Below are 27139 nucleotides of genomic sequence, written 5' to 3'. Positions count from 1 at the left end.
GTTTCGTTGGCAAACGTTGAATCGGCCGCTTGCGCATACAACGCCAAAGCACTGCCGATAGCACTCGCGCACGGCGGAATTTTCAAATATAAATAAAAACGGGATGAAAATTTTCTCTGTAAACAAATACTACGGAATGGACTGATTGCTTACTTTACAAATCTATTTTGGAAGTGACTTTTGTTTACGATAAAATGTTGTGGGAGAACGGTCTAACTGAGGAGTCAGAAGCGGTGAGTTTAATTTTTTTAATTGTGTTTTGGATATTTTATAGCAGTTATGAAATTGAATAGTAATAGTATAAAGAGCTTCTTAGTGTGCGCGTGTACATTTGTGTGGGTAACTTTCTAGTTTTCGCTCGCTGCTCGCGACTCGAGTCTGTATTTGCATAAAACGTGAACGGTTTTTCATAATACAACCACATGGGTAAAAGATCTTTGTTTTGTTAATTCATAGCACATCCCGTGAGCTGTGACATCGTTAGAAATTACTTTATAAGATGTAAATTGTTTGTTTTTAAGTGTGCGATTCGTCACGCGTCGCTTCGGACGATAAATTGGCCAGTGGCCACACGTTGGAAGTTTTCCATTATTTAAGAATCTCCATGTTGTGGAAATGTTTGATAGTACGATTTTAAGAATAACTACTACTTTTTGATTACTATATTTTGTAATTTGTACCTGTCTTGAAGAGCATTTGAGACAGGATAGATAATGGTTATTTAGCAATCTATATAAGTATGTTTTTAGGTCGTCTAAGCGAAGGTAAAATATTTAAAAGAGACCATTTTTATATTTCAAGTTGACAAAGAATTACATATTAACTGTATTTGCGATGTTTAATTTGACCCTTCACTTTACCCTTTAATAGATTAAGTAAAGTACTAAGTACAATTTGACAACATAGATGGCGCTGCCTTGAGAGAACCAATATACATCTAGGAAAAATTATACATGTTTTATTTTAGTGTTAAATCTTGCTAAATTCTAAATTATTTTAACTGACTATGTATTTTAAACTACGAACTCTTCCCTTTAATACTGGTTATTAACTAAAAAAACATTGTCGTCCAAAATTCAAAATGGCGACTGATTTTTTTAAAGCTTGTTTTATTTTATTGGCAATGTTTTTGCGCTACTCTTTTAAACGTTCAACTGATATTAAAATTATATACATAATATATTAACATTAAATAGTGTTTTGTCTAAATTACATATATTAATATATTTTTGTTTTTATTTATAATAAACGTAATAATTAATGTAAGTTACACTTAGTTATACAAGTGATAAAGTTCTTATCTCTTAAGTGCTTTATTTACGTAGTTTAACAGTGTTTTGCTATATTGAAACAATACTAATCCTATATAAATTAAAATTCAATAGGAAATAAAACTTCAAATAATGTTTAAAAGCGCCCTCTTGTAATATAAAAAGGAAGTAATCAAAATTTATTTGAAGATTAGTTTAATAGTAGCTTAGTGTTATATCCACTTAGGATTCATATGAAGCCAGTTTTTCACTAAATATATTTATTTTAGATAGTAGTTTTACGTATATATAATGTTATTTCCTTTCTGGATTTCCTAGATCATTTCAGATATCTGGTCCCAAGTTTTTATCGTTAGTTAGTGTTTTACGCAGTTTATTCAATGTCTAGAACATAGATCTAAGGTTACTCACACACTTAAACACTTTCGTACGTCAAAAACTTACTTTTTCTGTAAAGAAACAGATTGTAAGATTTCCAGGACGACAAAATACTTAAGTTTTCTAAAATCCAGTCCACAAAAGACCAGTCACCAGGTAGATGATAATGTTATTATCAGTAAGGTTTCAGCTTATGTTTCCGTTGATTACGTGCTTCAAAAACCTAGTCCAATATACACCTGATTGAAACTGGTTTACTCGTAACTTTCCAAGTGATAGTTGTTTTATTAAAATCATTTTTTATCTTATTGTTGGTGTGATTGTAACTACTAACAATCAGTATAATGTTTCTTTGTATCGCGATCAACGATTGTTCATTTATAAGATACTTGTTAGCGTTATTATGCAATTAGCTTTAAAGCAAGAAAACAAAAAACTATCAGACGCAATAGTACGACAATATACCTAATATTACTTTTGTAATAATTTAATTTATATTCTTCTATTATGATTCGTTATATTGAAAAAATTAATAAAATCTATCAAACTAATTTAATCAAAAAGTAATAATAATAAAAAAAATTGTCGTTAACTTTTAGAATAACCTTCCAGTGTTATAATATGTCATATAATATATAAATTATCTAATAAATCTCTTCATAGTAATTTAATATGTTATGTGATTTACAATTGTGATGACATTAATTATGAAATTGACATTTTAAATGTATTGTGAATTAATGAATTTTATAATCAAAATGATAGATATTCTTAAAATATATTTGACTCAATCCTCTTATCATTACTTCACAGGTAATCAGACACTTGTAATCGATTATTTTATAATCATTTAAACCAATAACTGTCTGGTAATAGAAGGTCACAAATTAAAAATGCCATTTGTTTAAAATATTAATTTATATGCAAATTGATAATATGCTACAGGTAATTAATGTCGTTTTTATTCTTTTATATCTGTCGGTATATAACCTATAATCTGCCTTAACAAAGAGTTCAGTACCTACTATTTTTTATTAATTTATAGATTTTATATTATTTCTCGATTTTCGTCATTGGTATAGTGCTCGCTCTACATCGCTCTCTTTGTCCATTAAAATGGAAAATGGCAAGAAAGAGATACGCAAGAAGTTAATGATAGCTATTGTCCAAATATAGAATAGTTTTTGTTACACTACGTGGTTTCTTGTCAATCGGGGAAATGGTATTATGTCGATGTTATTAATTTACTACTTGTACTACGTTTTTTTCGTAACTTTAATGGAATACTATCATCAGGTGTGTGCCCCGGCCATAGTTCTCTGCTAGCGTGAGAGTCAGGTGCGCTATACCCGTTTGGGTGACGATTGAGGTGATGGAAATTTCTAATATTACGAAGGTCTCAATAGATATTTTTAGTATATGCTCCGCTCCGGTTATACTATGTAAGGTCAATCCAAAAATCTACAACGTATGTTAGGCACAGCGCTGAGCACTTAACAATTAAAAAACCACAGACTAATAGCTAAGAGACTAATAATAAGAAAATAGTTTTAAAAAAGTTTAAAACTATTTTCTTCTTGTTAATTAGATAATCTAGATTCTAGACTGTGCGTGTTCAGTCTTCATTTATGCAAGAGGGGTCTTATTATAGCTTTCTCTGTTTTCCACACTATATAAATATTTAATTGGTGAATTTAGAATTTGTGATTATGTTTTCGTGATTCGCCATATACAAGCCATATACAAAATGATTATATAAAGTCTTATTTAAAGAGGATAAATAAATTAAATATGTAATAGATATTACTTATGATGTGTGTTGTTTAAAAAGAATACAGGGAATTAAAGGTATATATATATTTTTTATTATTTCGTGTGTTTAAACAATAATATAACGTAGTAGATTAGGTAAGGTCAAAATGATAGAAGATGATAAAAACTAAATGTGACGTCTTATCAAACGTCCTTGCTAAGTAATAATAAATTATTCTGAAATTATTACATTAAATACGGTAATATATCTTTATATATTTATCTGGACAGTTCAATGAACGTAAGACGATGAAAGTCAGCCAATTACAAATGAAGGCCTATAAATTTCTTATTTAAAAAGTCAATTTTAAAACAGACACCCAAAGAGTATCAATATGAAAATGTGAGCCGTCATCCGTGACTTTGACTTAATATTCTTATTTATTGATAATTAATTTTTTAGGTAAATAATAAGAACGAGTGCATCAATGACCAAAAAGAAACTATAGAATTGAAACAAAAGATGTTTGCATAGGGTCGTGACTTGCATGCCATGGTTTTGTCAGATGTCACCTATCAAATGTCAAAAACACGGCTACAAATTTAGTGAATTGCGCATACAAGTTAAAGTTAGTAAAGTTAGTGAATCACCCGTAAATAATTATATTTTAATCAATAAAAAAAATCACATGCTTATAGATATTTTTTTATTTCTCAAGATATAAGCGTTAGTCATGATTCCCCAATGAATGAAATTACAACACGTTCAATACAATACAAAGGACATATTCGAATCATAAAAAGCCGGCGAAATACGATCAGCAGAAGCGTATTTACAATTATTCTTGTAAAATAATTATATATATTTATATTATTACTATTATTAATATAAAACGAATACGATAAATATTTAGTTATTATTGTTATTAAATAATTTTATTTATTATTATAAACACAAGTGACATATAAATCGAAAAATATAAATTCTAAATTCAAAGTTATTACACTCATGTTTTTTAAGAAGCCTATATAGGTTTCTTTATTATTTTATACATCATTATATAATCCAGACGACATAGACAAATTTTAAAATCAAAAGAACTAACGAGCTATTAAATTGGCACACTGATCTTACAATAGTAAATCGTTTTTTGCTGATAGTACATTGTATTTAAATAAGCTTAAACGCCTAGAAATAAATATTAGCAACATTCTTTCTACGTATAAGTCACCCAGTATGACTGTTACGCATACCTCAATAATTATTTTCCCACACTCAGAGGCCTAGTTATTTTATAATAGACAATCATTGTCTTTATCTAATTCTTATAAATTTTCCTGTTATATGTTAAAGAAGACACAGTTTGGAAGCTACTCGTAGTTTAAGGTTTAAACTTGCTATAAAGTTAATTCCTGTGGCCCGCAACATCACTACGAGTGCGAAAAATTTGTGAAAATTTATTAGGAATTGACAAATAACTGTATTTAAAAAAAATCTATTATGTACGCACTCAATCAAGAAATATACCGTCGTGATTATATTTATTAATAATTGTAGCATGTTAGTATTTTTTAAACTACATAATCTCTAATTACAGAGCGATGTTATAATAAAATATATTTTTTATTTATTAAACAAAGATGGTATCGACTTTTTAGTGTTCTAATATAAATACTTAGTTTTGACACTGATAGCCCTTCCTCTTCTCGCGCAAATACCCAAAATTAGTTTTTGTCTCCGAGACAAGAGATTAGAGAATCCGACGATCTTGCGCTGCGCTGCTACTTGCCAATCGCCAAGTCCTTCTCCATGGCGCCTATCAGCGATATCTGGACCGGTCGACGTCCGTCGATCCAGATATGCTTTCTTGACACTCCGGTCCTGTCCCATTCTCTTATGGTCCAGGACTTTGGCTTCCCCCATGACTTTAGGTTGCGATTGAAAAAAATTAAAGCAATTTTTAAGCCGTAGTTTGTATAGTTACAATAGTATATTCTACAATACACTTAGATATATTTATTCGAAAGTATATGCAACTTTAACATTGCGATTTTAATATATGTAAATCGTTCAAGAATTTAGAAATGGAACGTTAAAACTGAAGAAGCAAAAATGTCGTAACTTCGCAAAACAGCGCCTTGTTTGCGGTCAGATTTTCACCGTTTATCGAGGTCGAGGACACTGCCTTCTGTTTTCACGTTACGTGACTTGAGTTACTTCTTTACTCTATACAAAATGTTTATGGAAATTAATTACTTATATGGGCTTTGACGTTGTAAGTCTATTTTCATACAACCTTTCTACCATACCTGCGCGGTATATGTTTTATTTATAGATAAATGCTTTCAATACATACAACAAAGTGAGTGTTTTATTTCTTTAATTCTATTCTAGTAATTCGTCATCTTATCCGAGAGTGAGTTCAGAGTATTGAGAGCAAGAAGTCTTCTTCAACATTGTTTTGTCTGTTATGACAGGTCCAACTTCAGTTGAAATTAATTAAATTATTTATGTAACATTAATGCAATGTAATTTAATTTCTAACCACCCATTATAATACAAGATTCAACTTAATAAATTTATCTTTATACAAACAAAGTTTTATAATTATTGTATACTGTAGGAAAAGCGTTATAATAAAACTAGGTATAGAATTTAAAAACTATACCTCACTAGGTTTTATAATGCTCCGTAAAATTAAAGAAATGAAGTAGAAGTTACTAAAAATCCAGTGGCGCTACAACCTTTTTAAGGTCTTCACCTCAGATTTTTGTCTCTATTTTGTGTTCATTTATTTTTTCTAATAGGCAAAGTTTGTCCTGTGCCCACACTGTCATACACGCGGTCGACTTTTTGGGGCCAGTTGTGCTGTTTCCTTACGATGTTTTTTCCTTTCCTAACCCACGACCTCAGGGATAAGAGTCACACGCTGTAGCCTATAAGCAAATACTGCTCCCACTAAACTACCTAGTAGTTTTTTATTGTTATTTCTTCTCCAAAGCTCAGTTTTAAGCTGATTCGTCATAAGCACCTTCGTTACCCACGGGATCTTATTGTTCTTATTACATTCTAATATTATTGTGACAAAACGCGATGCTGTGAAGTGTGAAGATATAAAAGGCTTTCGCATCTTATGAACCTTAGTGAGTCATTATGTTACGAAAGCTGTGCTTAAAGAGGAAAATAGTGAACATTGCAAATTCCGACTCGCTTAAGAAATTTCTATGAGTCAGAGTCGATTGAAATGCAATTTATGTTAGTAATCTGGTGTTTTGGAAGGTTGTTCATATTTTTTACAATGATGATAAATTCTACCTTGAACGAAATAAAATCAATATATTGTTAGTAAAGTACACTTGTCTTTTTATAAGTATACTCGTAATTATTCAATTTAGTTCTAAAATTTACCTTAACGAGGAAGTCAGGAATGTCAATAATTAATAATTTAATTAATTAAATAATTAATTATTTTAATTAATTAATTTTTATCTGTTAATAATTCATAAGCGCATCAGAAGTAGTTGACATACATGATTCAGCCTAAGAAACTTAATATTTTTAAATATTTTTTATGATACGAATTTGCAAAGAATATCTCATGTATAAAGCAAAACGTTTATTAAAGATTTATTATGCATTTCATGTAAAGATTCCTGTTATTGTACACTGTGTTTTAGTACATTTAATACATATTATTATTATCATATAAATTATTTTTACGATATTTATAAAATCGTAATAATAATCATATATAAAATATATAGCATTTATCTCCTATTCATATTATTTCGGTAAACATGTTAATTTATAACGCGAATAGCACATATACGTTAATATCTTAGCAAATTAGCAATGCTACCGATATTTTTATGTTTAACTATAAACAAAATAAAGCACGCGCACGTTTTATAGTAATCAAAAATTTTCCTTAAATTATAATATAGATAACTTGGTGTTTTACTATATAATATTATTTTTTTCTAGATGGACCAATGAATATTGTAATATGTCACATTTTTCGTTGTACACGTTAAGTTTATATTAATGTTAACGACCTATGTATACCATTAATACTACGTCTTAATTCGCGTGTATCCCTCATATACAAAAATCTTAAAATAGTATTAGAAATTTGAAATAATGGTTCTAAATGTAAGCTTCAAACAGCTATTACCTTGTCCCTTTTACTCTTGTATATTTTTTCTAATAAATAAACGTGACAAAATATTACGATAAATAGATTTAAAAGGTTGGAATCGAACAAACCTAAAAATAAACCATATGCTTTAATATCCCTTTTTTCCTGTATATTTATTATTCTATGCGAATAGGCTACAGATTTGGCTAAAGTATTAATATCACATACAAGTAGAATACTCTACTATTCGAAATGTCATTAAGAGGAATATGCAAGACTGGACTCGGTAGCAGTCTCCATTAGGTCGCATGTTTGAATCCTGTCGGTGCATTAATATAGCCTTCTACGTAGGTTAAATCTATAGTACTTACGTTATAAATAATCGGGAGGAAAGCGGTACGTGTGTGTTGGAGACTTAGAGCTAAGCGCGACTCCCAAAAAAATATTAGATTTTGATGACACGAAAGACCATTACCTATAAAGAAATATTAATAATCACTTAAATCATTCAGATATGCGTTATAGCGCCAGAAATAGTTTCTTATTTAGATATATTTTTTGTTTAAAGAAAACTCTGAGACAAACATGATCACGACTTGCAGAGTTTTTGTGGATATAATAGGTCCAATGTACGCATAATATCCAATCGATTTAGTGAAAGGGAATTTGCGTCAAGACACGACGGCCTTGTATGTATACCACTTCGTACCTACGGAACTGGTTCAGCTTGTCCTTTAAGCTGTACCTAATAATTGATCTTGTTTAATAACAATCAATTAATGGTATAAAAAGATTTCAATTGTTATATATCGTGTTACATTACGCTTCCGCCTGCTAATTGTTTAAGATATGTACGCACCTTGAAATGAAGTAGAGATGACAAATTGTTCTAAAAGGAATATATAGTATATATTATATACTCATAAAGAAAGAAAACGGCATATATATGTTTTAAATAGATTACTTTTTGTTCGATTTAAACAGTTTTTGATCGCGTTGTTTTTTTATTTTAGATTTCAAATAACAACTAAATGCGCTTCTGTTACCTACATAATTTCAGTACTTAGTAATATATATCCATACATCTGCTTGTTTATTCATAAAACTGACTTACTGGAGACAATTACGATTTTTATTTACATATTATAGTAGTGGTCAGTTTAGGCTTTTCCTAAACATAAGTTCATGTTAACTGACATTACAAAACAAGATTAAATATTCCATTACTTTAAATTAATTATTACAAGCATGGATCAACTATAATATTTAAGACAATTCAACTTGAATACTTATTTCAATGTTCAAATTTAAATTTATTAATAACAATGATATTATTGCCACTATTTCTAGATATATATCTTTCGTGAGTCCCAAAAAATATTTGTGTTTTATATTTATTAAATCGTGTGCACGGTCGGCCATTTTGTGGCGAAGCGGGAAATCCAGCCTTGAAACCAGTTTGAGCGCAAGCTTTGTTGCTATAAATTCTAAATGAAACAAAATCACAATCATGCTTTAGTTGATTTTACTTTTTACTTATATTAGTAAAAAGAAAATTATTATATGAAAAAGAATAGGTACAAACATCATATACATATAAATATATTTTATTATACAAGTTACTATTTGCGGTTTTATATGTGGGATACAAGATTGCATACCTGCATCCTTTTAAGGTTCTTTGGGTAAATTATTTGGACATTATTGCGTTTTCTGATGTATTACAATATCTCCAAGTGCTTCATTCATACTTTCGAAACATAAATATGTTTATCCCTCGAACTACTTTGGATCTGAAGGTTGATGTCACTTTGTTTTCACTACTTAGTATCTGAATGGACCACTCCACACACCACACTCAACTCCACCACATCGGTCGTTTACCCTGGTTTTATGTGAAATAATAAAGCTACAGTCAATGTAATAATTAGACATATTATTTCCCTAAACTTTTCGTGGTCGTTCTTGAAATGATAATATTTGGGAATATAGATTGGTCACATAAAGGTAGTAGAATTAACAGTCGGCATCTTAGTCATCTTAGGTTTGCTGATGACATCACTATTTTGGCAGTACTAAGAATTAGAACCAATGGTTTCGTCCCTGGACAAGGCGAGTTCAAATATTGGTCTAAAAATGAACGTAACGAAGTCTGCATATGAAGCATGAGATCTGAAGCCATAATGACCAACAGCCTGAAAAGAAGATATATCAATATTGGAAGAAATAAAATAGAATATGTTACAAAATATGTATACCTATTTAGGAAAACAAATATCCTTTTATATAACTAATAATGAGGAAAAAATGGCAATAAGGGTTATAAAACCTTGGATTAGATACTGGTTATTAAAATAAATGTTAAAAGGAAACTACAGCCTAGACCTAAAATAGTCTGTTATGGACACAAGCATCCTCCCATGCCTGCGGGAGGACGTTCACGGAAAGAATGAAGTCGAAAGTGACTAGTACCTATCAATGGAACGGAGCATTCTAAAAAGAAAAAAGATCCACAAAATTCGAAGTGACCACATCAGGGTGAAAACGAAGATCACCGACGCGCTAACCCACGCTTTACAACTGAATATGAAGAAGAAGATGCACAGATAAAAGATGGACGGTCGAAGCCACTCCCTGGAGGGGACTTTCAGCAAAAATCGATGGGCTCACGACTTAGTAAGGGTTTCTGGGGAGAATTGGATGGAGGATCTAAACAACAGATCCATATGGAAAGTTCAGGAGGAGGCGTTTACCCAAAAGGGGTCCATACTGCAGAACACAAAGAAACGGAAATAAGAATAACTAACGTAGACTACACGTACAACTAACGTAGATAACAAAAGTAACATCCATTTGATATGTATTTTTTTTAACAGTTTGGATTTAAAGTGGGTTTATTATTTAGTAGACATAATATTTTTAAAGGTATAATTCTAATATGTTTACCTAAATCGTTAAGTTGTAGCATGTTACTGTAATATTAATATAAAGTATTGGAAAGCCAAATATTGGCAAATGTAGCAGCCTAGCTCTTTATTAACATATGCATACCAAGATTTTGGCAATTAAAAGATTAACAATGAAGAAAGATGCTGGTATTTTAACGTAATTTTTTTATCTTTGCCAATTAACTATTCATGTGGTGTTTTATCAAAGTTATGAAAATATAAACATTTCAGTTTAATTGTATATATTTTCCTCGTCGGAATGCGCACCGAATAGTAACAATTTAGTTATCGCAACGACCTTTGTCCTTTACGATAATGCGGCTGATAATTTCATAATCAAAATTATGATTTTAAATTTAAATACACTGGGATTGATTCGTGAGCAGTGACACGTCTTTATAAACGACTTCTCAATTTTTTTATATGTGCAATGGTGACTTTTTTGGAGGTTGATTGCAGAGAATTTGGATATTATCGTATTCAGGTATTATAAATCTTTGAAATATATAAAATTTCTTAAATTTATATATTTTATTTTCGGGAGCGTGACTAAATGTAGTCGTAGTATTTTAAAAGACATCACTTAATGAAAATTAATGACTACAAAAATATTATATTATTGTATTAATTAATTATTTAAAATCCATACATAAGGTAGATATTCCTATTTCAATTACCTAATTATAGTAATACAAGAAATTGTCAGTCGATTTTTGTTTAATACTTAGTAATAATTAGAAAACCATTAAATTATTTTGTGAGTTAGATAAGTGTCAGCATAACGATAACTTTAAATAATATAGATATAAGGTTCAATTACCCTATTTTTTAATTAAAATCACAATTACTACGTTGCCATAGTAACCATTTTATTAATTGAATAAATATGGAAACATACAATTTTATACAAATTTTGTTAACAATGATATCATTAAAGTTTTACTAAGTACAGAATTATCATAAGCATAAATTATTCAATGATAAGATTATGTCACAAAGGAACTACAGTCAAAACCGTTTACGACGACATCGTTTAGATTTTAGAACAACATACCAGTTTTATTGACTAAAATCAAAGTTCCCGGCTGAATTCTATTGTATTAGGTACTTAATAACAACGTCATCGGCTGTTACGACTATCGCTTTTACGACCAAATATGAGTAATCCCTTCGATGTCGTTATAACAGATTTTGACTGTATTGTTATCTGTGGAGGCATAGATAACAAATAGAACACGCACGTGTCAATTTCGTGGTAATCGGGCCCATCCAAATTTTATATAAATAGGGAATAATTCCGATAAGGTTCCAGCAGTAACTTTTAAGTAGATGATGTCACGAAGTACGCGTAATTCGCGCTAAAAATAGACGACACTTTGGACAAACCAAGTTCTTTTTGAGTGGGCGGTAAAGCTGTATTGGCAATTCCGATTGCATAACCTGTGTTTATAGTAGTTTTCAATCGAAGCACGTGCCTAGGGTTAGATAACCCTTTCTGGACTGTAAAGCATGCGTGCAAAATTGCACATTCACCATGTGCAATTTTGAATTGCATTGATTCTATGAATCATCTATATTGTAATGTAGTGTAATAAATGGCAAATCTTACTGGATTTTGACTTGAACTTGAACGTTTGATGCTATTAAAATTTAAATTTAATCGTGATTTTCTTAATACACTGGCTGACAAAGTAATCAAAAAGTTTTTGATTCAAGACTTTACTCTATTAATAAACTAGCCAATGTTGCAAAAATATATTCAAATGTAATTCACATGCTTCAAAACTTCATTAACGTGTACAATATTTTTTTCAGTTCTATTATAATTTTTATTGGAGTAACTATGACTTTTTGTTTCTCTACGATTTTAATAATTTAGCACACGCTAAGGCTCAATCAATACGTCAAATATAGTCGTCACCAATGATGATCCTTGCGGTATGCCATGACCTTACCTTGTTAATTACGTCTTTAGATTATGGTAACTTACAATATATACTTGCTATATGATTGTCTCTACGTAGTATTAAAAAACCAAAAGAAGGATAAAATAGCAAAAGCAAAATTGCCCTTTGTATTTTTTGTTTCTTTTTATTTAGTCTTCTTTTTAAACCTGCTATGAGACTCAAACGGCGACATTATTCCTTCGAAATGTTTAATTTAGAGATATAATATCTTTATGAGATCTCGAAAATAGTGCTAAGGTTTTAAAAGTAATAAGGTGACAAAACAAATCTTGTACATGTTCGAATCAAAGTTGCGATATCTACAGACTTAATCTAATTGACTGATATAATTTTCCATAATAACAAGTCCTTAAAGGTGAATTTTTTCTCATATCTGTACTTTGCAAATAGACGCTAACACGCTAGCCTACGCAAATGAAGAATTCTAAGAAAACATGAATAAATCAACATTTGTTAAGAGGGTAATAAATATTCAACTTTATCCCATCGAAATAAGCTGAGTTATTGCTAAATAACAAAACTGTAGATACGTTTATTGTGTAAACAATTATATCACGGACAAAAGTTTTTCCCACGTGCTTCGTCTTAGATAAAATTAGACAATGAATGAAGTAATGACGTCATTGTCCAATCCAAAAGGTTTATAAGTGTGACCGCGATTGTAGTAGAAAAAACTAGTTTCCTCTGTTAAATGCCTAAATCAGAAGTAATACAGTAGCACAACAATCTTTGATTAAAGCTGTCTATAGCAAGGTAATATTAAAGTAACTTTATTAATTATTGGTAATTTTATGAATAAAGTTGGCTTAAGGCTATATAACTCTCAAAGTAAACATTAAAATGAAATAATATTAAACATAGTAATAAAATATAGTCGTGACGGTAATATTGAATTTTTGCTACTTACTTATGCTAATAAATAAATTCAACTCAAGACTAAATTTTGAGCATCACGAGCTCCTCTTAAATTATCTCCATAAAAATAATATAATTAAACTATCATATCTCAAAAAGGATTCATAAATAACGCGTTCTTCCCTATGATACAATTCACGTGATATTTAAATTAGTATACATAATAGTAGGTGTTAATTTATATGTAATTATGCTATATGGGACCTATAACATTATGTGAGACGTTAAGTACGCTATGACTAACGTGCACAATTGTTATACAAGTGCGCTACTTGGAAAATTATCATAGCCAAAGGATATGCTATGGTTTTTCTTAATAGGATTTAATGGAACTTACCTTATTAATATGTATACTAAATGTTAATTTATTATATTACTAGGTATTAGTAACATATGGTTAGATATCCGGCAATGGACTCTTTGTTAGTGCCTTTAACACTCGCTTGTACGGTGAAGGAAAACATCGCAAACCGCCATGCCTTATGTCACAGACGACAGATGACATGCGTGTCTATTAAGACAATTAAATAATCACGAAACAGAAATCTGAGTCCCAGACCTAAAAGGTTTTAGGGTCGCTAGTTTTTCTAGTAATTTAAGGAAATACTGAAATTTTAAGACACTTAATAAATCATATTGTAATAGACTTAGATTTAAATTTCGAACCTTGAAATTATTTTAAATAAGATCACATAGTCGAAAGCATTAATTAATTTTATTAATAATTTAAATATTTACATGGAAACTGAACTGAAAGTCCAACATGTTCGCTCGCCTACGAACCGTAGCAATTCGTAGCTTATTCTTTACGTAGTTCAATCTTCAATTTATTTAACCTTAAGAATGCGAGCGTTTGATATAACACTTGTGAAAGTAAAGAGCTGTAACACATTGAAAGTTTGACCTGGGTTGTGGTAATTACGTATTACCTGATTAAACTCAACCTTCGTTTACCTCAATTTGACAGATACTCAACGTACACTCGAAAGATTGAACAGCGCCCAGCATATACAGAAGCTTGATTTCCAATAGTATTCGTGAAATCACCGCAGCTGCACAAAGCAGTGTTGGCTTAGTGGTTTAGGTAGGCGATACTCAATCCTGAGGTCTTGCATCTAAATCACAGCTGTACATTAATGCATATTTCTGTGTGCACATTAATGTCTTGCGTAAGATTGTAAATAACGTGAGAAAACCGACAACTTCTGTCAAATTTCGGAGACTGAAGATTCCTGTGTGAAGTGTGCAAAGCTGAAAAATTATTATCAGAGATACTTTGATATTTATTAATATAATTAAGTTCTTTGTACGGAAATGTTTTCGTGCTGCCTATAAGTTATTACATCGTACCGAGTGCTTGACGAAACAATTGAAAAGATTGTGTTAGGCCACCGAAAATAGACAACTGTCATTGAAGTTAATTACTTGTTGACGTATGGATAGTAACGTATTGTTAAGATGCAGGCTCTATTGAGATCGATAGAAGCGTATTTCCCGGCGTGACGCAGGCGTTCATTGAATCAAAGCCTTCGTGCGCGGACGCAGCGCTCAGTGGCTGTGTGATCTACTCGCGGTACACACGCGGTAATGGGCGATACGTAACATTGTGTAACCTCTAAACGCCGGTTAACCTCAAACATGGACTAGCGACAACCAGCTGACAGTTTCGAGTGAGTGTTTGCATTTAATTCAAGTGAACAATGGAATGCGAATATCAAGTGAGTTTTAGTGATAGGTCTTAGAACCGTCTTACTGAGAACATAAGGGTTATTTTACCTTATTTCTTTACCCTCTTCCTTCTTTATATCTAATCAGTATTGGAGGGTAGGATTTTATTATGCTGAGTTTTATTTTAATTTTGATGTCAAATACAATACACGAAAGTTTTTACTCATTATAGGATAACTGTCGTCTTTTTTGTGTTTTAATATATTCCATACAGATTAAAGTGATGACGTAATCAAGCGTTAAATCATATTTATAAAATGTTAAATTATTATGCTTGATGTTTTAATCTGTCGTAGTGATTCGGAATTTCCACATTTTAAAAAAAGTTGTCCAAACATGTTTTTAATGCATGCTGAACCTGGTTTAATAACCGTAAAAGGATTAAAGCATAGCAAAATACATTGCAAAAAGCTAAGAGCTACGCATATTTGAGCTTTATTATCATAGCAAATAGGTTAAAATTGCTTGTACAATTTTGTTTATTCGAAGCAAAACTTTGTTGTACAAAAGACTAATGGGCAATTTAACTTTAATCGCACTGAGACATCTAATAACGAGCTTTGTATTGTTATAGTTAAATTATGCTAAACTATTGTTCTCGAGCATTTTAATTTCGTGTTATACGTATGCCAATTTAAACTGTATTATTAACCAGAAGGAAACGATTTAGTGTAAGGTTCAATTTGAATTTATAACTACCCTTTTTTGTTTTATAAAGCTTAACCGTCTGTGGGCCGTTATTTATGATTGACATGTCAAATAATTCGAATTTCGAATCAAGTGGAAAAGAGTTCTATAGAGTTTTATATTCCCGAACAAACTGAGAAATTAAATATTATATTAAACACCATTCAAACTATAGACATAAGATGTTAGTGGAAAAAAAATTAAGTATTATTATTGCAATATTTGTCAATCTATGGTCAATAATGGTTTACAAACAATATCCACATCAATATGGTACATTGACAAGTGATATCTTAAGTTTGACGGTCTATGGGCACAAAGGAGCTAGTTCGTGAAAAACCCAAGGTCTAGTTTAAATTGTAACAGACATTGTCAGGTCACGAATACTTCCGTTTATGGCGCAAACTAATAGGCGAACTCAAATTTGACATTTAAATTGTTAATTTAAGATGTATTTCTTAACTTAATAACTAAAAATAACATCTGTATTGCTATCAGAAATTACTGAGTTAGCCAATAGCCGATTGGATTTATAGTAATCTTTTTTTCTTTACCGTCTTAACACTTGCTGTTGTAAAAAATAAAGTAGATACATTTTACGAATATAAAAATAAGTAATACTGGTAATGATTCAATTTCCTATAACTAAGTCTTTGTGTATGCAATGGGAAAGGAAATGTGATGGGTCTTATAGCTATAGATAGATCGATCGACGATTTTATATTTCTTTGTAAAATTAAACTTTGCACCTGGTTAACTTGATACCTTAGATTCGATTTAATAAATTTAATAAAATGTTGGTTGTTTCCTACGAGGTGTGTAAGTCTATATACTTCCGCATACCTAGTATTGACGCAACAGGTTACGCCACAAAAATATTCTCTTAATTATTCATATTTAGGTTGATACATGGAAGTCAATATGTTTATTTTTCGAAGCATTTTCACGTTCCTAAGTTTATTTAAATTCAGATTGAAAATAAAACATCTAAACAAATCAAATTACAATTACCTAGATAATTGTACAATGCAAAGAATTTTCCTACTTATACTATCACAAGAGTTGATAAACTGACCTGACCGGTCCTCATCCTTGTATGATGCTTAGGAAAATGCGTCAATCAGTCTCATTTTTATAGTTAATCGAGATGGGCCTTTCTTTGTTGAGAGTAAGTTATTTTTATTTTCCTACATATTTTCAACAGTTCAATTTTAGTTGAATTAAATTAAACATCGGTAATTAAGACCAAAACTAATAATGCAGGTGGAAACTGAAATAGCAGTTTACAGTAGGCGGATTCGTTAAATATAGGAATCGTTGACGTAAAATAAATAAACAAAGTATGGGTATGAGATTTTAAGACATCTGGATTTATGCCGGTTCGCGAATCTTGACGCAAGCATTATTCTAAGTACGCAATAACTGTTCTAAAATATGTATAAACAATAATTCTATTTTTTAAAAACTCATCTCTATGAGCTATTTTGGTTTAAACCACTATAACGACCAGGCCCTGTTTTATCACACATGAGTTTTAAATTACGTTCATTGTTTACAGATGCCACAGACAGTACCAAGGTCCGGGTTTAGCCCGCCTTCAGCGTCTCAAAGTGAAAGAGCCGTACCAGCCTCACCCTCCGACATACACCATCTGTTGCGCCTACTCGGTGCAGAGTCTCCACCTGAGCCCATGTTACATTCCCCACCTACACATAACAAGCCACCTCCTCCCTATCCAGAAGACAATCAATTATTAGAGCGTCTTTACGACTTTGAAGCCTATTCTACACCCTCGCCATCATCAGACGAAGGTAATATTCCCACAGTTGCTCTTCAACCCTCTTCACCTTATAACTCATTCCAATACTCTCCAATATTCATCAAAGAAGAACCAAATAGGCTCACAGTGCCCGGTTTTGCCTCACCCTATCCTTTGTCACCTTCAGGCTCCTCCTACAGCAGTTATAATCAATACTCCTCACCAGTTCCGCAACACGAAGAATATATTGACATAGAGGAACTATTGAAAGAGAATCAAATACTGCAAGACAGCATACAACATCAGTACATTACGCCGAAATTAGAAGTCGAAGAGCCAAGAGATCACATTTTATTAAGATCAGCGCTGGAAGATACAACATTCCAAAAGAGGCACAATTTGAGACCAATTCCCATAGAACTAGGAACAGTAAAAATGGAAGAAAGCAGTGGAGGTGCTGACAACGATGTTTTGGTGGCACCTGATATAGACCGTATGCTTTCTATGGCCATTGAGCAATCAAAACGAGATGTTGACAACACGTGCACAGTTCTGGGCATATCACCAGGTGAGTCACTTTATATTATAGAGGTCACATATTAATGTGTCATTTTAACATAATAGCTAGTAGGACAACTAGTGTATATTGTTATTAGCATAATTAATATAAATGACGTCACGTTTATGGTAAATGATAATAAAAAATCAAATATTTCCAAGTAATAGCTTAAACACATCACAACTGTAAATCGTTTCTGAGAATAGATGATTACGCAATTTATCGGTCGTCTATAGATAAATGGTATGAAGATCTTTGATATCAATATTGTAAGTTTGATGTCATATAACTAATTATGTATTAAATGTAAATATTGGTAATGGATGGCGTTGGAGTTTTATGATAATACGAGATAGAGAAGTCAAAATGTCAACTACGATAACAGTTACTTCAAAGAAAGCTTAATAAAGTTAATTTGTTACCAGATCCAATGCAATGGAGTGCGAGTGACGTTAAATCTTGGGTGATGTTCACGGTCCAACATTACAACCTACCAATGGTGCCTACAGAATATTTTGCTATGGATGGTCCAGCATTAGTCGCCTTAAGTGAGGAAGATTTCAACCAAAGAGCTCCCCAGGTATGGTATATTTCACAATGTGTGATTGATTCTTTTGTTTCACCTTTAGCAAATATTAAGTTGTGTAATGGATTTTCTATATTATGATTCAGTCTCTTATGTTATTAATCATTAATTTTCTCGTAATTCTGAAGAAAAATAATGTGTTATATTATTTGACAATTCAAATTTAAACACGTGACATCAATAATTTAAGTCACAAATATTGTTGTTGATAATATTTTTAGGTTATTTAATCTATGACCCTGCTATGTTTAAGGTCAAATTATCATACCTCAACGTCCTATATATAATAATGATATATTGTAATTGAATCGAATTAAATATTTATTTATATCATAGCTAAGACGTAATAAAACCTAAAAATAACTAAATAAAATATTTATTGTCTTGGAGTCTAATAAGTTATAAATATATACGGAGAAACGTTGGTACTAGTTCTTAAGGTAAAGAATATACGTATGACTCGAAATCCAAGCGCTAAGTGTTCTTAAAAAGTAGTGACATATGTACTTTATATTTGTGTTATTCCATTAAATGACAAAGAAGCAGCACGGATAATACTAGTGTATTATGTATTATATAAACAGTCTTTTAAAATAAAACGAAAGTGTCACCTCAATCTATTGTATCTCATTCCTATTTTACATAATTGCTTAGCCATTATAATTATCCACCCTAGTTATTATGTATTTTATTTCAAACTTGTAAGCTGTTTCCTAACCTTAAATCGTTGCGTCAACTATAGTTGCGAGTAAGGAAATCCGTTTACTGAATCGGGTTACCATTATGCAATTATTACTCAAATCAGAACTCTCTTTGGAAATCCCAGAAAGTACAAGTTAATGTTGTAGACCAGTACTCCAGTATTATTCCATATAATTGTTCCTGTAACACAGAAATTGTAGAATAATAGCCGTATTCATAATCGTGAATTAAAACTTTTTATCTACTAAATAAGTTAACTTTTTAATCGGAGAAAAGGTTACATTCGCTACCTTAAATCAATAAATATAAGACAAGTTTTGTCACTCATGTTTTTTTGCCAAAAACATTTATTACCGAAATAATAACTGAATTATATTTCAAAATTAAAAATGCATTGTTTTCAAAGTCAGTTGTTATTTTTTTGATATCGGTGCTACTGTGGAGCCGATCTTGAATAATTTATACATTAATATGTAGTAAAAAGTATTTATCTACACTGCGTAATTCGTGATTAGCGCATTACTAATTATCATAAGCATTAATTTGCGTCATAATTTATATATTTGCCAAGTAGATATGAATTTCAATAAAATAAAATTTGGTGAACAAGTGAAAATTAATGTTTGCGCAGAGGGTTTCTTAAAGAAGCACCTGAAGTATCGGGCTCGATTCCTTCACAGCAAATTATACTTGAATTTATATTTTGTTCCCTGCCTGCACTGGACTGGACCGAGGTAGTCACAGGCTATCTTGAACTTTATGTTACGTAAAAAGCGTCTGTCGGAAACTAAACATGTCAATTACTCATGAATTTCCTGATGTATTCCTGTACTGCCTTGCGAACTCAAAGTCTCGACTCCAAAAGTGAGTTACAGAATCGCAAGGCTGGTCGGTATGCCTGGAAGAATCTACTTTTAGCAGTAATACCGCACATTTGTATTTATCTACATTTATTTTTTCTCCTTTCTTGTGATATTGTGAAGTAAAAACAATATTATTATACCTGGGTACCATAGGTTAGTAGGTAGATACTGAATTATTCAAAATAGGTCATAAATATCCTACACGCGTAAATAAGATTTAGTCATATAAAACGAGTTTCGTATTTTCCTTGGATGGCATGTAATCCTAATATAATGCCTGTAGTGGGAAGATAGTTGTCATCATACGCACCAATGGATCGACTTTCTCCAAGGCCGATGAAAGTCGCTGTGATATCAGCTTTTCTATGTTTGCATACAAATCGCATAAACCTGGTCTGCTTCCAAATGTCGCCGAAGCTAATAAAGAGCTTGAAAGTCCAAATACATGAATACTTGCGAGCTATAGAGAGTACGTTTATAAAAAACAATGTGTTTATTCATTATAAGTACATATGCATTACATTGTGTAAGATTTGGGAACCCTAAGTAAAAAAATACCTGTGTCAGCTCTTCCATAACAAACTTAATTATAAATTCCTTTAAATATAATTATATATAATTTATTTACATCATTTATTTTTGTATAAAGATATCGCAGTTTCAAGATATTGTGTATTAATATTATTAAATTAATTATTTATATATGTATTCTGCCACGGGTGTAATTTTTGAAAATATTACCCATAAAATGCAAAATAAAATTAATGGTATGGAAAGTCGTTAGACAGTTTTGTAATAAATCAAAAATTCTCAATAGAAATTTTCTTACAGGCGGGAAGCACATTACACGCTCAGTTAGAGATCTGGAAAGCAGCACGACATGATAGTTGGAGGAGTACTCCGTGGGCAGAGCAGGAGCAACCCTCCCCTAAGCCCACGCCAGTTGGTCTTCCTTCTGCTGAAGATACGAGTGAAGGTAATATTTTACATTGACTTAAACCACATACATTGGAAGTTGCATTTTTTTATATCAGCATTTCTGGCAATGTAAACATCTTGTTTAGTAAATTATTATATTTTTCGTGATTTTAATTTGGATACGACATAATTTTAATTTCATACTTTTCGTAAGAAGAACCCTTTTAACGTCTTTTGCGCATCTAATGCGTCATCAACTAAACTCACCAACCTATTAGGCGTATACCAAATTTCCCATTTTGGTATTGTCGGCATACACATAGGGTATTGCATTGGTTTAGCAATACAAAGTAGACAAGCGAATAAGCGGGAAGCAATTTAAAAACATAAATATAATTACAATGATAAGCTGGGTAAGAAATAATTGACGTAAATAAATACGAATAGAAATGGCTCGTTTGAACGTGGCACGCCGATACATTGTGATCAACCGTTAGACGTGGACCCACATATGAGACAAACGAGGCATGATATATGACCAAGAGTTGTTTGCGCTTTACGACGATCTATAGACAGAATAGGGACGCTTGATTTACACAAAATGTCGCTTGGAATATGACAAATGATGTAGTCAATATAATCTATGCAACAGTTATTACAAAACGATAATCGTTTATCGTAGTGTTTGTGAGATATATGAATGAGGTCAATGTTGAGTTATCGTGTTTATTTCATGGGTTTTATATTATACCTACTTAGGTGTATTTAAAAAAAAAGGCCGTCAATTTCTTCAGAGACAGGAGATCTTTCGATCTAGGTATGGAGAAAAACGGCACTAAAATCTATTGCGCACTTAAGAAATTCTAAGAGTTTAAAATCGCATACCGCTTTATATTTTTTTTAAATATTATCACGAACCACTACCTACTTGCTAGCGACAAAGTACTATCGGATACAACTATTTATTTTAATTGTCTTTAGTACTATGGCGTTCTGCATGTTTCATTAAAATCTATAAAAAATGCGAATAGCTGGAAAACCTATTTTACTTATTATACCTGAGTAATGAGAGTCGCTCGCTAATGCCAGTACTGCTGCACTAAAAATTTAAAGATTAAATCTATTTCTATGAAGCTTCTAATGACCGGTTGAATAACGATGAAACAGATACCCCACATGTAGGTCGCAACGGATATCAATTAGAATCATGAAAGAAATCAACGTTCCCCTGTTAGGATCTGTAAAAAGGTGTCGATAGTAGCACAGGAAACAGCTATCGACAATTATCTCGCTAAGGCATTCCTCATAAGGATAGATTTATATCGTAACTCCAGCAATTCTAGACAAAAACGATGCTGGATGTAATAAATCATAAAAATACTATTATCTATATAACTAATATTGATTCACGCGAGTTTTTGTTAAATAAGTTTTATTTAATCTAACAAAGGAAACATTTATACAGTTTTATGATATAGATTATCTATATAGAACATCTTGTTGGTCAACTTAATTAAAGTAAATCTGTTTTAAAAACTTTTTTTTTGTAAAACACTAATGTAAACATTATATTAATTGTAATCTGTCGTTTTCATGCTCTGTGATAATTTGAAAAATGTTATGTTACTCATGATCTTGATCGCCGCTAATCATTCTCTGAATAAATAGATTCAAAAGTAATAAATGATTAAATGTGTCCCCTCACTAATACATAAACAGTAAATATATCGATGTTAAAAGTTCAATGAATCGATAATAAACACTCGTTATTTTAGAAGTGTACTCAATTAAATACTGTCTATACAGTTATCCATCAATCTAAACTACATACTAAGTAAAACGATGACCATATATGTGATATCCAAGTTTTTGTATCTTCCCGACAACCTAGATTTTAGAACTTGTTGAACGCAAGGTCGCTATCAAGATAGATGAGCTGACATTGTAATAATATTAACGTTAGAACCTGTTTTAATTCTCCAATACGTATATTACAAATAATTAAGCAATTTAAAGTTAAACATGAGGTATTTTTAACTTAAAATAAAATTAACATTGCAAATGCGAATGACTTTCAGAATAATAAAACAATTTTTATTTAAGTTTTTACATATAATACTAGTTTAATAAAGGAAACAGATAAAAGTTTTGGTAAATTTCTAGAAAAAAGTCCCAAAAAATATTTTAAAAATAAAAAATATGCTATATAAAATCTGTTTACGTCTTACATGGGAGTTCAATCATAACAAGTATAATATAAATATATGTTTAGACAAAGATATAAGATTACTTATAAACCCGACAAACCGCTTAAAATAAAATATCTCTGGATTTTACCGTATACATAACAAACTATACTTTGTTTTAGATGAAGATTCAGAGTCAGCTGGTACGAGCATAAGTCAAGGTGGAGGCAAAGTAAAGACAGGCAGTACTCACATACATTTATGGCAATTTCTCAAAGAATTGCTGGCGTCACCCCACGTACATGGATCTGCTATACGGTGGTTAGATCGAAGTAAGTAATTTATACTTATTTTGTTTCTTAATATTTCTATTACTATAATACAAAAAAAAATTTGTATACATAATTTTATAATTCTAGACATAATTTGCTTAGACGATTTACATTATGCAACTTTTTTTAAATGTCCGTTATGAACCTCATGAAGTCTGTGTTGCCTAGTACATACCCATAACACAAGCTTCACCAGCTTAGCATGGGACTAGGTCAATTGGTGTGAATTGTCCAATCATAAAAAAAACAAGTTTTTTTATTAGATGATGGGTGTTTAATTATATATCACAATGTAAGTAACTAAATATGAGATCTATGTGTATGTCTATGTCTAAATAAACTCTCAGTTATAAAACCATATTAACTACTAAAATTAGTCGACATAACAAATACGTCAATAAGTTCAAGTATTTTCTGTAAAAAACGTATATGTAATGACAAAATAATTATTTCCTTACACGACTGACAAGTGACTGGCAATGAATTAAATATTAAAATTAAAATAAATAAAGCTCGAATATTTAAAAGTCTTTAATGGACGTTGAAAAATATGTCGGAAGTGTAAAATTCAATTCCCTTCAATTCACTCTTATTCATTAATAAGCTCATTTACATATAAAAAACGTTTATGTCTAATACCTACCGTATGTTATAACGAAGATATATATATAAACATTATAGCATGATACGCCCAGGGACACATATTTAAAAAAAATCTCTGCTGATTAGTATATATTTCAACAAAAACAAGCAGAATATAGGATCAATTAAAATATCAAAATAAATGACTCTCAATTTAGATAAATACCACTTGTGCTATTATAGTAAGTCGATTGATTTCGGTCTAAGTTATAACAGATTATAAATTTTAAACAATCTCAATTATCAAAACCAGTTTCTAATAAAAATGTAAATTACACATGGCGCCGAGAAAAAAAATAATTTATTGTACACCGAACCGTATCATTATACCAATATCATAAAAAGCCATTCGACAATATTAAACTTCTAACAGTTATAAACTGACTAGCTGGTGCCCGCGACTTTGTCTGTGCAGTATTTCGAGTAGCTTATATTAGCATGGCGTAGAAAAAAACTACTAATTTTATTGACTATTTAAGATACACATTTGCATCATACAATGTGTAACTCTGTCGGTTTTGGCAGCGCATGCCAGAATAGCTCGCAGATGGTCTCTTTCTCATCGCAGATCATCTCTCTATCTCTTTATACATTTTAGCCTTTGTGTTATTCTGACGTATAAGCTATATTATTGTAGAGTTACAATCTATTCAGTAGCAGTATCCATCCATACTTACTAACTTTCGCGTTTATAATATTATTAGGATATAGCTAAAAACTATCTACATCACATTACAGTACATTGTCAAAGTCATCCATAAGATACGATCAATAATAATAATTTTCAGTAATGTAGTTAGTAGGACTGGTGACTGTTTAACTTACGATTTATTTCTAGGCTTAATTGATTAAAGCTTTTGCACGATAGCTTGAACTATTGCCGATAAAACAATAAAGTAAACTTGCCATTATATTTTCTGAACAAACCTTTGATCAAGCGCTTTGTCTCTTTAACCATATCGACATTCTCATGCCAAGGTGAGCGAGCCATTTACCATCAGGTACTATAAACCTTCAGGCATAAAGCTCTCTTAAAGGTAGCTTCGTGACTCGCCTAATACCATAGATATCCGTATATATCGTTATAATTTATATTAATGCATTCTATTTTTGGTATTCACGACTACCTACTGTTATGGTAATTTTAACATAGTTTCAGTTTAATGATAAGGCACAAGTACAAATATAAATTTGTCTTATTTTGCAAATGTTTAAAGTGAACATAAAATTTAATATAACTTCACCATCCCCTATGATCCTGTGCTCAAGATGCGTGAATTTAATGCTATTATAGTAACATTTGCTGTCTTCGCAAACGTATTAATCTGATAAAAGAAGAGCGTGCGCGGGCGCACGTATCTAAGTACCCAATTATCATGCACGTTCAATCAAACAATGGTTAATTCAAATGTTGTCACACAGGTAACGGTGTCTTCAAAATTGAAGATTCAGTTCGTGTTGCCCGACTGTGGGGGAAGAGAAAGAACCGGCCAGCTATGAACTACGATAAACTTTCGAGAAGCATCAGACAGTACTACAAGAAAGGCATCATGAAGAAAACAGAGCGAAGTCAGCGGCTTGTCTACCAATTCTGCCATCCTTACTGTTTGTAAATTACGAAAGTAATGTCATTGTAAATAGTTGTATATAGTGGTTCGAGAGCCGCGGTAATGCGGACGAGTAGAAAACTGTACGAATTTTAAAACTTTAAATTCGAAACAGTTGATTCAATGTCTATCGGTGTCGATTCAGGCGAGTACGCCTTAATCGAGAAACCGATTGAAATCCCTCCATACAATTCGAGAAAGGTAATTTTCTCTAGAATTCTATTGGACGGGTAATGATTGTGTTTAGAATTAAGTTTTTTTTACCGACGATTAGAGTACGGTAGTAATCGATAATGGTTCAATTGTACTTCGAAAGTCGGTAATGTTTATCCCATATATCTATGATATATTTCTAGTACGTTCTATGAACTTTTAGGTTAGTTTGTAAATAAATCAAAACGTGTTATGTGAGATTATTTAACGATATTACTAGTATAGATTTGGATTATTGCATTACATGTGTACGTTATATGAAAGATGTTTACAGTAGAGTAAACATAGGGACACTTGCAATTTAGTTTTATAAGTATACCCGCGAAGTAATACGCGAATGAACGAATTTTGTGCCAAATAGATAAATAACTCGCTTAATTTATTCGGGACAAAATTAATATCGGATGTATGTACCGATGTAACTGTAACTTATATTATTATCAAACGGTGTCGGGTCGTCTAAGTTAGATTAAGTGAATTTAATTTGACGCAGTTAGCGTTCATAGATTTTACAACCAAACTAATAATATATGAATCAATAATGTAATATTGATATGAAATAAATGGCCATTTAAAACTGTAATTTGACTTTTAATTCTTTGTTTAATTAGTTGTTGATAAGATAACCTCCTTTGAAATCTTTGTGTAAACGACTACATATTTTTTAATGACAGGACTTGCGACTTAAGTCGTTATGTAAGTACCTATACCGAAGATGTAATACCAATATTGCGTAGGTAGGAACGTAATTACACTGAAAACAAAATCCTGATGTTTTTGTTCTTGCCTAAACGTAAAATATACTTGTTTTTCATAGTATTAATATACCTACAGTTTTATAAATTTTTGAGAAATATTTTAAACGGTACAACCTTATGAAGATGCAAGCCTAAATTGCAAAACAAAGCCGAATATGAAATGCATAAGTTTAGCTTCACATTGCATCAGGTTGCGCAAATATGACGTCATTGGACCAGCGACGAAATT

At 31.2% G+C, this 27139-nt stretch overlaps 1 protein-coding gene and 1 long non-coding RNA gene across 5 annotated transcripts; both read left to right on the top strand.

Moving 5' to 3' along the window:
* On the top strand, positions 1-26735 carry LOC125059257 (DNA-binding protein D-ETS-4). 4 transcript variants are annotated; one of them, XM_047663621.1, is made up of 6 exons: positions 1-233; positions 17344-18112; positions 18529-18683; positions 21086-21230; positions 23541-23690; positions 25755-26735. In XM_047663621.1, exons 1-6 carry the CDS (start codon positions 195-197, stop codon positions 25943-25945), a joined length of 1449 nt encoding a protein of 482 aa, XP_047519577.1. In that variant the 5' UTR covers positions 1-194; the 3' UTR covers positions 25946-26735. The 4 variants fall into 4 exon arrangements, with proteins under 4 accessions (XP_047519577.1, XP_047519576.1, XP_047519579.1 ...); XM_047663620.1 differs by lacking the exon at positions 1-233 and adding an exon at positions 10845-10972; XM_047663623.1 differs by lacking the exon at positions 1-233 and adding an exon at positions 14921-15040.
* LOC125059260 lies at positions 243-950 on the top strand. Its single transcript, XR_007118626.1, has 2 exons — positions 243-426; positions 522-950. It is a non-coding gene; the product is annotated as an uncharacterized LOC125059260 (long non-coding RNA).
* Positions 26736-27139: the final 404 nt, after the last annotated feature.

Source organism: Pieris napi, chromosome 19, assembly GCF_905475465.1.
Source record: "Pieris napi chromosome 19, ilPieNapi1.2, whole genome shotgun sequence".
NCBI lineage: Eukaryota > Metazoa > Arthropoda > Insecta > Lepidoptera > Pieridae > Pieris > Pieris napi.
Note: the sequence above shows the minus strand (reverse complement) of the source record. Positions and strands in the feature narration are given on the sequence as shown.

What these genes read in the sequence shown, in the direction of transcription:
- LOC125059257 (XM_047663620.1), top strand. Translation starts at nt 10,919, where the DNA reads ATGGTGACTTTTTTGGAGGTTGATTGCAGAGAATTTGGATATTATCGT. An exon ending in TTGGATATTATCGTATTCAG is followed by an intron (nt 10,973 to 17,343) that starts GTATTATAAATC and finishes CATTGTTTACAG; the next exon opens with ATGCCACAGACAGTACCAAG. An exon ending in TATACGGTGGTTAGATCGAA is followed by an intron (nt 23,691 to 25,754) that starts GTAAGTAATTTA and finishes GTTGTCACACAG; the next exon opens with GTAACGGTGTCTTCAAAATT.